The sequence below is a fragment of the Myotis nattereri genome (genome assembly GCF_964212035.1).
Source record: "Myotis nattereri genome assembly, chromosome: 4".
NCBI classification, from domain to species: Eukaryota; Metazoa; Chordata; class Mammalia; order Chiroptera; family Vespertilionidae; genus Myotis; species Myotis nattereri.
In genome coordinates, this window is record NC_138079.1 from 42882551 (window position 1) to 42894861 (window position 12311).

The 12311-nt window shown below is 37.3% G+C and overlaps 1 protein-coding gene across 1 annotated transcript in view; it reads right to left on the reverse strand.

Annotated features, from left to right (window-relative positions):
- HOMER1 (homer scaffold protein 1) overlaps positions 1–12311 on the reverse strand; it is an 85606-nt gene that overhangs the window by 8575 nt on the left and 64720 nt on the right. The window contains exons 6-7 of the mRNA XM_081088799.1: positions 1481–1637; positions 662–772 (exon numbers count right to left, since the gene is read on the reverse strand). Coding sequence (XP_080944925.1) covers positions 662–772; positions 1481–1637 — 268 coding nt within the window. The remainder of the gene's footprint in view (positions 1–661; positions 773–1480; positions 1638–12311) is intronic.

Genomic DNA, 12311 nt, shown 5'->3' on the forward strand with positions numbered 1-12311 from the left:
ATTTCAGAGAGGAAGGGGAAGGGACAGAGAGATAGAAACATCAATGATGAGAGAGAATCATTGATCGGCTGCCTCCTACATGCCTTACACTGGGGATTGAGCCTGCAACCTGGGCACATGCCCCGACTGGGAATCCAACTGTGGCCTCCTGGTTCATAGGTCAATGCTCAACCACTGAGTCACGCTGACCAGGCTGAATTCATCTTTATAGGCATGTTGTCTTGTGCAGAATAATCTTAAGAAGCAAGCAACAAGTCTAACTTGATGGCTTTGGTGTATACCACTGCTCAGAAACAGTCTGAACATTTTAAGGTTGTTTCAAGTTTTGAATTCTTCCCTGGGATGTTAAATCGAACTGAAAACCAGAGAAAGCAACAGCTTGTAAAATTCATATAACTTCTAATAGTTTCCTGTTGGTCATATGGATACAACTCTCAGACAGAGAGTTGCATAGTTGGTAGGCAACAAGCAGTATCTCAGTCTGATTGCCTCACCATAGTTCATAACAACAGAAACAAGGATGGAGAAAATATAAAGAAGGTTAATATCACTCAAGAAAAATTTCACGCTAAAAAACCCCACACAGCCTTAACTTATCCCATCAAGTACATAGATTCTAATATTTTAGCTAGATTACAGATGAGCAAAAAGTAGAAAGTACCTCTTCCTTTTCTTTCAGTGTTTCTTCCAGTTCTTGTATTGTCTGATTTAATTCTGTCTTATGGGTATGCACTGCATTTGCTTGACTACTAACACATTCAAGCTCAGTCACCTAAAATTAAATGAGAACTCAGGTTAAATTATGTGAAAATTTCAAAGAATTTATTATTGAAGAGATAACAGCCCCTTGATAGGTGAATAATGAATTTTGAATCAATATATGAAAATTAATTTTGAGAAATATTAAGATGGAAGAATAAATAGAAAATATTCTTTAAAGATGTGGATTTAGGACAAAAAAGAGCAAAGGAAATAACTATTTACATGGGTTGGTCAGGAAAAGGACAGGAAAACTTAAGTGATTAATGATAGTAGAAAATTCCTTTAAAAACTTCTCATAACATTCAAAATCAGATATAGTCATCTGCCCTCCCTGTAGCTTTCAAATTTAATTGAAAATTGGCCTTGCAGAGGTGAGAAATTTTTCTAATACGTTCCCAAAATGTAAGAGAATCTGGAAGAAAAAATATGCTTAAAATACAACTTAAATATTTGATACTAGAATATCTACATATTAATAGTTTCTCTTATGGCAAAAGATCGTTCTTCAGTCAACAGATTGACTGAGAGCCCAAACACAACCTAACTTTTAATGAACACTTGCTATTTTTTGAGAGAACAGATACAATACAACCCATCTATGCTCTGAGAACCAATGAAAATCTCCAAACGATGTCCCTGCGCTGAATCTACATGTAAATTTCCTCTGGTCAAGGAAATCTGCTGGCCATAAATTCCACGGACAGCAGCCTGTACTCGCCCGCTTGTGCAGACGTTCTGCTTCCTCTTGATATGCAGCAAGTTGCTGTTTCCATTGTTTCACATTGGCAGTAGACTCCAACAGGGCTGCAGTGAGTTTGGCATTATTTCCTTTGAGGGTAGCCAGTTCAGCCTCCCAATGTTTGCTGATTGCTGAACTGAAATAAAAAACACACAAAACAACTCTATCCATTATACCGAATATTATTACATTGAAAGGACAGAAGTACTCAGGTCAATCGTTTAGTTAATAGTTCATGAATGTTTCAAAGACAATCCAAGAAGAATAAAAACACCAAGTATTTCACTGAAATGCTCCTAGTAAAGAAAACCTAGCAAATGAGGAAATATAAAAAGTGCCAAAGTAGTAGGCTTATTGTGGAAGAGTTCTACTCACTATGACAGATACAGATATCTATAGAAGAGTCTCCACCTGTTCTTTCTTTTCTTAAAAAAAATTATTTTTATTGATTTCAGAGAGGAAAGGAGAGGGAGAGAAAGAGAAATATCAATGATGAGAGAGAATCATCGATTGGCTGCCTCCTGCATGCCCCCTACTGGGGACCAGCCCAAAACCTGGGCATGTGCCCTGAATACTGACACACCAGCTGGGCTCTACCCATTCTCTTTTGAAGAATAAACATTATATCCTGAAAAATATCTATGAAGAAAACCTAATAATGTACTATATTTTTAAGAGCATCATAGCCTGAAGTACAATTTTATTCCTTCATATAAAACATATGAGGATGCCCTAGCCAAATTGGCTCAGTGGATAGAGCATCAGCCTGTGGACTGAAGGGTCCCAGGTTCGACTCTGGTCAAGGGGACATGCCCCAGTTGCGGGCTCAATCCCCAGTGGGAGGCATGAAGGAGGGAGCCGATTGATGATTCTCTCTCATCATTGATATCTCTCTCTCTCTCCCTTCCTCTCTAAAGTCAATAAAAATATATTAAAAACAACAACAACCCCCCCCCCCAAAAAAAAAAACATATGAGGATGCTTCAATGTTTAAATAAGGTTTGGGACATGTAATAGAGTATTTAAAATTATTGGTGATTTATTTCATCTTTTTCAGAATTTTTAAATGTCCTAAATATTTTTTAAAAATGCTGAAATAAAAATATTTCAGGTCATATGACAGACTAGACCTAGAAACTAATGATTTAATTTCTGATAGAATTCCCCTGTCACTGATAGAACAGAACTTAAAGCAATCACCTTTGCCCCCATTTAATGTTCTACTTGACAAGTTACCCATAGTATTTTAATCAAGACAATTTTCTATTACAATGACAATTCTACTAGTTAGGAAGATCCCTTTTTAAATAATTCCTTTCTTACACTTTATAAGGAAGAAAGAATTGCCTCCTTTCTCATTATTGAACAGTTTGTTCCTATTAGTGAAGTTCTACTAACCTCATTCCATTAACTAACTAGTAATGATAATAGCTTTCCTTAATCCACATTTGATGTTTGATGTTATTTGCATCACAAAACAAATATTTTGATGGACTGATATTTTACAATAACATTAATATATATTAGATAAAAGATAGCATAATTTCTACCATCAAGATTCCTAAAGCTCATCATGAATAATTAGACATATCAGCATTATGAGATCATTTTTGTGAAATTCTTGCCAAAAACTCGTAACTCTCATCCCAATTATGAGAAAAAATCCTATAAACCCAAAGTGGGAGACATTCTACAAATTAACTGATTGGTGCTCTTCAAAAGTGTCAAGAAGAGATAAGACTGGAAAAATGGAGAAGACTAAAAAGAAATAAGTAAATGCAATGTGAGATCCTGGTTAGGTCCTAGAACATAAAAAGGGACATTGGTGAAAATTGATATCTGCAGTTTAGTTAGAAGTATTGTATCAATGTCAATTTCCTCGTTTTGATAATTATGATTATGAAAGATGTTAACATTAACGAAATCTAAGTGAGAGGCATACGGGAAATCTCTATACAGTTTTGCAACTTTCATATGTCTAAAATTAATTTAAAATAGAAAACTAAAAATGTTTCTAAAGGGTCCTGAAAATTTTTCATCAAAACATGAAAGAAGAGAATCAAACAATTAGTTAAGCTATTAATTTAACAACCCATTTTTCTCCTTAAAAAGAAAGTTCTTTCTGATTTTTCTTTTGTGGAATATTTTTCCAGATTCAGATTTTCTGAGCAAAGTGAACATTGATTCACCTGCTCTAACTGAATTATAGATTTTTTTAAAAACCACCTACCAATTGTTCCACTACAGAGATGAGTTTTATTTAAATGGGTTTTTCAAAACTCATAAAATTGTACAGAAGGGTAAATTTTACTATTTATAAATTATACTTCAATTAAAACTTTATTATCACACTGCCAAAAGAAAAAATAAAAGCTTTCTAAGCACTCCTAGATATTCTTCCTGTGACTGTAGCATTACAAATAATAAGAGCTGGAAAGTCTTCTTAGATGGGTAGAATGGTCTCTAAGCTGCTCCATTCATGTCTGTATTTATTGGCATGGGAAGAGACTGAGTGGGCAGGAAACAGAACAGCTGTGATATAATGAGAGTCCAAAATAAAAAGGAAGGAGGTGAGGGCATCTGGAGATGTTGATAAAAACGAGATTGGAGAAGTAGGATTATAGAGGCAGGGATATGCAAGGGAAAGGAATAGACAGTTGTAAATAAAATTAGTTTGGGGTCTGGCCAGTGTGGCTCAAGGGTTGAGTGTTGACCTCTGAACCAGGAGATCATGGTTCCATTCCTGGTCAGGGCACATACCTGGATTGTGAGCTCAATTTCCAAAAGGGGGCATGCAGGAGGCAGCCCATCAATGATTCTCTCTCATCACTTGTTTCTATCTCCCTCTCACTTCCTCTCTGAAACACACACACACACACACACACACACACACACACACACACTTAAAAATTGGCTTGGGTAAGGAAAAAATTGAAATGATGCCTCTGGAACAGGATAGAAAAAGATGAACATATAAAGTCTTGATATACCATAATTTATTTACTTCATAGCCATGAACATGTCTTGAGTCTCTAATGTATTAAGTAGTGAGATTTGGCCACATAGTAAGTTCAATGAATTCCCACTAACTCTTTTCTTCCTTTACTCTGCAGAGTTCCAAAATACTGCTGATTGCACTTAAGAAAATAAATATTGAAGCAAATTATTTTATCAAATACTTGCATGCATATTGCACAAGACTACAATAACAATCTAAGACCTAATAGTCCTGAAATGAGTAGTACAGGAGACCCGTTCAATGCTAAGTTTGTGTGTTTCTGCATTTTCTGCATTGGTTCCAACGTAAATAAAGATATGTTCTTAAGGCCATTTTGTAATATCAACCAAAAACTGCATCTTTGTTGGTAAATTTGAATCTTTCAGGACATTCTTGCTTCTTCTCCTTTAGGAGTGGCTTCATTAATAATCCATCTTTCTAGAGCACAATGTGAAATACAATTTAGAAAATAAAATATTTTTTATTATTTTAATTTGCCCTGTTTTCTCTGGAGAGCTTCCTCGTATATTCTTTTCACCATCCAGTATTTATTAGAATACTCTATATAATATCAACTTACAATGAATTCCAAAGAGTATCCTGCAGGAAGTTCTGCATGTGAGCTATTTGTTATCTCAGATGTGTTCAGCTCTAATATATAATTTTAAATACTTGGCACACTTTTGCAATTTTGAGAAACAATGTTCCTTTCTTCTATCTACAATTCCTCCCCCTTTAGACTCATATTTAGCAGTAATTAATACCTTGGGATTAATTCTGATACCAAAACTTTAAGTTAGCATCTTACATTTCAGGAATATTGTTAAAAAAATTGAGGTCCTCTGACTGCTAACTTGGTCTTTTTTTTTTTACAGGTACACTTTTGACAGTTTTACACTGAATAAACTGCTCACAAAGAAACACCTAAATTGTTCAGCTGGAGACACCAGTGAGTCAGAAGAGATTTCGAAATACCACTATGACCTCATGTCTGAGTGCTGGAATAAGGACAAAATAAATCTTTATTCCCATGACTGGTAAAGTTTCCCTTCAAACATGACCGGCTAGTTTCCTGCTGGCACTTCCGATCTAGAAGTCAGGGAAGGCGTTCAGAACATTCCAAAAACATCATTTGAAAGGTTCCTGAAGCTGGAATTTTACCATTTTCCTTTATCTAAAGTCAAAGTTCTACAAGAAAGCAGTCAACTCAATTAAATTAGTTATACTTCAAAAGTATCATCTAACAAATAGGTAATCTAGCTAACAAAATAAGAGTCTAGTGCATGAGCAACACACTTATTTAACCTGTGGAGTAAACCCTGTGAGTCCACGGTCAGTAATAGGATTTAAGAAAACTGCCTCTCCTCCATGCCTGCAGGGGCCAGGATCCACCATCAGTCTCTAAAAGGGCAGCGCCTTGCATGTGCTTCTTAAGCATGTTAATTATGTAGAATTGTGAAAAATACCCAGATAAGATTTTAAAAGAGGATTTAAAAATAGACTGCAACAGGCTCACTTTTCGACATTATTCTCAGTGTGAATGGTGAGGTCACTCCCTAACTATGCAAATAAGACTGACTCAAGCCCTTCACAATCCTGACCTGTCTCGGGATTGGCCTAGTGCAGTGGTCGGCAAACTTATTAGTCAACAGAGCCAAATATCAACAGTACGATTGAAATTTCTTTTAAGAGCCAAATTTTTTTTTAATGTATTTTACTGATTTTTTTTACAGAGAGGAAGGGAGAGGGATAGAGAGTTAGAAACATTGATGAGAGAGAAACATCAATCAGCTGCCTCCTGCACACCCAGCTGCGTCCTGCACACCCCCTACTGGGGATGTGCCCGCAACCAAGGTACATGCCCTTGACTGGAATCAAACCTGGGACCCGTCAGTCTGCAGGCCGAGGCTCTCTCCACTGAGCCAAACCAGTCAGAGCTTGAGCCAAATTTTTTAAGCTTAAACTATATAGGTAGGTACATTGTTAGTAACTTAATCAGGGTACTCCTAAGGCTTAGGAAGAGCCACACTCAAGGGGCCAAAGAGCCGCATGTGGCTTGCGAGCCGCAGTTTGCCGACCACTGGCCTAGTGGTCTCTCTTCACTGCCCGTCCATACCTGTGAAGGCAGAAGCAGCCAACATGGATGTCAGTGCACCTGTGTGCCACTTTCTGGGCCACGTGCTCTCATGTCGGCGTGTTGGCCCCGCGTTCCATTTAGAAACTACTGCTTCCTTCAATAGTTTAGGGTCCAAATTTGTTTCTTAATACAATTTAAGTTATCCTTTTAAATGAAAACAAAGTAAGTTTGCACTGTTTATAATCAGGTGTTGTTTTCATCAGAAGGACTTCAGTGAGTAGGGATTTAAGGTCCTTCCTGCCACGCAGATAGCCCTGTATATGAAAGGCTTTTTCTACTAGATGTAGCTGAAAGCTCTCATTTGCCTAAATGCTTAATAAGGTGTCTCTCAAAGTTTCCTGTAATTTTGGCAACTCCTTTGGTTACTTCCTTATCCTTGAGGTCCTTTAATCAGGTGTTCCCATTGTTCTGTTCCTTATCGTCCTGTTGGTACCTGCTTCTTCTGACCCATGCTTTCAATGTATGCCTGCGTAATCCCCCCGAGTCTGACATTCCAGCTCAAATTCCTTCCCTACTCACAATCCATCATCTTTGCACAAAGCCTGCCATCTAGAAACTAACGGCTACAGGTAAACAGATAAAGATATATTTGCTGATACTTTTAAAGACAGGAAATAACTTGTTCATATTCTGGAAAACATGGTGTTTGGAATTGTAGAATTAAGTATTAAAGCTTTTAATAAACAGTGGCTTGGAAGAAAATCTCAGACAAGAGGGAGGTAGTTTTTAAAGAAACACTGTATCACCAATGTTATTGATATCCATGATACTGGGTTGAAAAACATGGACATAAACTATAATAAACTGAACCAGAAGAGTTGGCCTCTGAATATTATGAAATTATAGGACCATCTTAAACCACTTATCTTACATATATTACCCATGTACAAAAGTAGTTACAGGACACATTGCCACCAAAAGCCAAATGAAGAGCTGTTAAAGTCAGTTTAATTGACAATATTTTCTTGGTAGCATGTCAAATAATGGTGTCTTATCACCAAAGCATCTGAACTTAGATAAAATGCAGAATTTTACTTATTTCTGGTAAAGAAAATGAAACACCACTGACTTTTTGGAGGAAGTTATAAAATTAATCTGAAACAAATTACTTCAAAATGTAATAATGCATGTGTTTATCAGTCTATAAGTAGAAATTTCTAAGTTGTGAAGAATATTGTTAAATGTATACATTAAACAAGAACCATTGTGAAACAGTGGTTAAAAGTATAGGTTCATTCAGGTACAACTACAACTGGTACAATGTTATATGTCCATTATATGCCAACTTTTAATAAAAGCATAGACTCAGGAGTCTGTTGACTTGGTTCAAACTGTGGCTCCCGCCATTTGCTAGTTATGGGGCCCTAGGCATGTCATCTAACCTCATTAGGTCTGTTTCCCCATCTGTAAAATTAGGATTAATGTTAACTATCCTCACTGGGTGACTCTGAGGAATAAACAGCCCATATAAAAGAACCCTTAAAGAAAGCACATAATACACACTCAATTGTTAGTATCTTCCAAATGCACAAGCAATAAAGAATCTTGAAAGAATCTTTAGTGAGCTATGAAAAAGCTAAAAAGATTTAATATTAAATATTTTAAGGGATATATTTTTGATTAGTGATGTACACAGCTTAAATCAAATGTAATTTAAATCATATCCACACCAGGTGTGCACTTACTGAATTCTGTCGTTTTCCTTAGGTACTACAGATGTATTATCTACATACACTGAGTGGCCAGGTTATTATGACTGGCCAGATTATTATGACCACCCCATCAGTACAATGAAGTGAATTATGCAAATAATAATAATAATAAAACCTTGAGAGTATTTGCTCAAGGTTTTATTATTATTATTATTTGCATAATTCACTTCATTGTACTGACCACCCAATAATAATAATAATAATAATAATAATAATAATAATCTGGCCGGTCATAATAATCTGGCCAGTGTATATAAAACCCTAATATGCAAATAGACCAAACAGCAGAACAACGGAACAATTGTTCGCCAAGACGTGTGCTGACCAGCAGGGGGCGCGTGCAGACCATGGCGGGCATTGGCCACGGTAGGATGGTGGCGCAGGTGAGTGGAGGCGCCAGACCAAGGCAGGCTGCCAGTTGCTGTTATTGGGGCGAGCCTCTGGTGGTAACTGAAAATTCTTTGCTCCCGAGCACCACCGTCCTGCCTGGCACTTGCACCTGCTGCAGTGCCAGCCCTGCTCATACCCATTGCTGGCGCCGGCCCCGCTCGCACTCGCTGCTGGTGCTGGCCCCAATTGCTCCATGCTGTCAGCGGTGGTGGGAGTGGGGCTGCTGGCAGACAGGGGACCGGGGGCTGTGGTGGGAGGGGTTGGGCAGGGGTGCAGAGGATGAGACAAGCCCCGCCCCTGTGCCCACCACAGCCTTGCGGCCCAAAGGTCCTTTCAAGGTGCACAAATTCGTGCACTGGGCCCCTAGTTTATAATAAGTTTACAACTTTGGTGTAGGCCTCAGACTAAATTTAGCCAGTTAATGGAGTGAGAAAATAAGTGAACAGAAATGATTCTCATAAAGTGATGAGGTTGATTTCTGATTGTGAGTGAAGAGAAGGGAAGGTGAAATCTGGATCTAAACGACATTAAGTTTATCACATAAAAACATTCTGCACTTTAGGCAGTTTCCCATTTGATTTTAGAGGGCACAAAAAGTCTAGTTTTACCCCCACTTTTTATTCACTAAAATGGAGGTACCCACAAACTCACTAAAAAGAGGCCCTTAGAAATTCCCCGGCTGCCATCACTGCTCCCAGCAGTAACAGAAGCATCTCTACATGCTAGAGTAGCTCTCACGGGAGACGGCTGGGTACTGCAACATCCCCTAACATCCACCGACTGCCTGCCTGGCACAGTGCCTTCTGTGGTCTTTGCCATATGCCTAAAGTAGCAGTCAGTCTCCCAGGAAAGGCGATAAAAGATGAAGAAACCACAGGAGGTTCCAATTTCACTTCTACTTTTTACTCTCACTGCAGGTCTCCCCTACCCACGGTGATCTAAAATGTATAAAGAGATTTCCTTTTAAAATTTAAAGTAGCCTATTCTAAGGTAGGAGGTGTGGGTACCAACTTGTTGCTCAAAGATATTTACTTGTGAAAGGCTCAAACTACTTTACAGGCATTTTAAATATTTTAATGTTAACCATATTTTCCCTGCATCAGGGTTGGGTATAGAATCTAAGGAAAGGGAGTAAAAAGCTATTCAGTGCTAGTTCATAAGTGATAAAAAATTTATTCAAGGTAATATTGTGTGTTATGCATCTACTACCTTCATACAAGTCAATATTTGTGTTGTTTTCCCTTTTATAAAAAACTAGTCAGTAACTAAAAACTTTCTTTGGCCATATATTCAGAGCATGATGTTAGATTATCCTACTGGAGAGAAGTCTTCGGGGAAATAGCCTTCATAAGTGAAGAATTATGTTTCTCTAATCTCTTATAAATACACTGAGTGGCCAGATTATTATGACCGGCCAGATTATTATGACCACCCCATCAGTACTTCATTGACACTTCCAAAAATACTGAATATTCACTTCCAAAGCAAATACTCTCAAGGTTTTATTATTATTATTATTATTTGCATAACTAATTCACTTCATTGTACTGATGGGGTGGTCATAATAATCTGGCCGGTCATAATAATCTGGCCACTCAGTGTATACATCTATCCTGTGCAAAGAGTGAGATCAATTAATTTTAAGATTGTCCTGTATTTATAGGATAATAGCATTATAAACATTATAGTTTATTCAAGACAGAAATGAATATCTTTATCTGTCCATCCATAATTTTATTTAATTTTGGAAGCTAAGGTGCCTCTGTTTCCTTGCCAAGTAGGTCATTTAAGGAAAATCCATCCAAAACATTAATTAGCACAATATTTAGTATTGTTGGGGAAAACATTATAAATAAAATAATAGAATTCACTCTCAATACTGACAGAATATAAAATAATATCAACAGAGATTTTGATAAAGCTAAAATTGGATGAAAATATATGAATAATTTTACAGTAAAATCTGTTTTCCAATTTCCTGTCATGACAATTTTTCATTCTTTTAGAAACCAGTTGTAATCAATAATTTGATTAATCATTGTTTGATACTCAGAATTTTGTTTAAATTTGTTTTTAAAGAGAAGGCCAGAGTCAAAAGACATACCTTCAAACTATTTAAGTGTTTAGTATGAACAATATTCTACTTGCAACAATTACTGTCCATTAGTTATGGCGATCATCATCACCCACTTCATTTTATTTAATGCATACATGATCTTCGTAAGTAATATGCAAAAGTAAGGGCCTGATCAAAGTGAACTCTAAGGAGGGGGAGGTGCAAAGTGAATACAGCTCAGCATTAATAATAGCTTAGTCCACTACTGATGGAAGCCAAACTCTGTTACAACTCTGAGGACCAACCAAGGTGATGAAGACTGGCTGTACTCCAACTCCAGGCTAGTTCAGCAAGAGTCACCACTTTACTAGTAGCTACAGAATACGACACAACTGAAATCTATCAGCTGACTATTCGCTTTGTGTTTTTTTCTAGTAATGCTGGCAGATTTGAGCATGCCCATCCCATAAACTTCCTTTCTCTTTTGTAATCTGTGACTTTGAAAGCTTTTTTCTCTGTGTGAAGCTACCACATACGATATCAAGACCAGTAACGTGGGCTTCATTTATACCAAGCTTAAGCAACTGAATTAACTGACCCAGACTATTAAACCCAAATGCTGCACTGGAGGGGACTTTCTGTCTTCCATACAATAGCAACAAAGCTAGGACTTGAACTGAGACGCCTGCCTTAAGGTTTTTTCCAACTAAACTGTAATGTCTTTTTTCATATGGGCTTGCAATGACTGACGACTTTTTCCCTCACCTTACTACTAGTTAATAATCTCCATGATTAGACTGATTTATAGAAAACGAATAGATCATGTTCACTGCAGCATTATTCACTATAGCCAATATATAGAAACAAGCTAAGTGTCAGTCAACGGATGAATGGGTAAAGATGGAATATGATTCCTACACAATGGAATATGATTCAGCCATAAGAAAGAACATCCTGCCACTGGTGACAACACGGATGGGCACTGAGGGCATTATGCTAAGTGAAATAAGTCAGACAGAGAAAGGCAAATACTGTATGCAATCACTTATATGTGGAGTCTAAAAAAGTCACGTGCAGAGAAACTGAGACTACAAGGGTAGTTACTAGGGGTAAGGGGGTTGGGGAAAAGGAATCGAGATGTTGGTCAAAGAGTGCACACTTTTAGCTATTAGGTGAATAAGGTCTGGGGATCTAATGTACAGCACAGTGATTATAGTTAACAATACTTGAAAGTTGCTAGGAGAGTAGATCTTAAATGTTCTGACCACAGAGAAGAAATGGTAATTAAGGCTATGGTGATAATCATTTTATAATACATAAGTGTATCAAATCAACAAATTTTACACCTTAAACTTACAGAATATTCTATACCAATTATATCTCAGTAAAGCTGGGGAAAGATGGGTAAAACTATATATCCATATATATAAAGGGCTAATATGCAAAGTATCCCCTTGGGAGTTCGACCGGGAGACTGGGAGTTCAATTGCTCACTATGATGTGCACTGACCACCAGG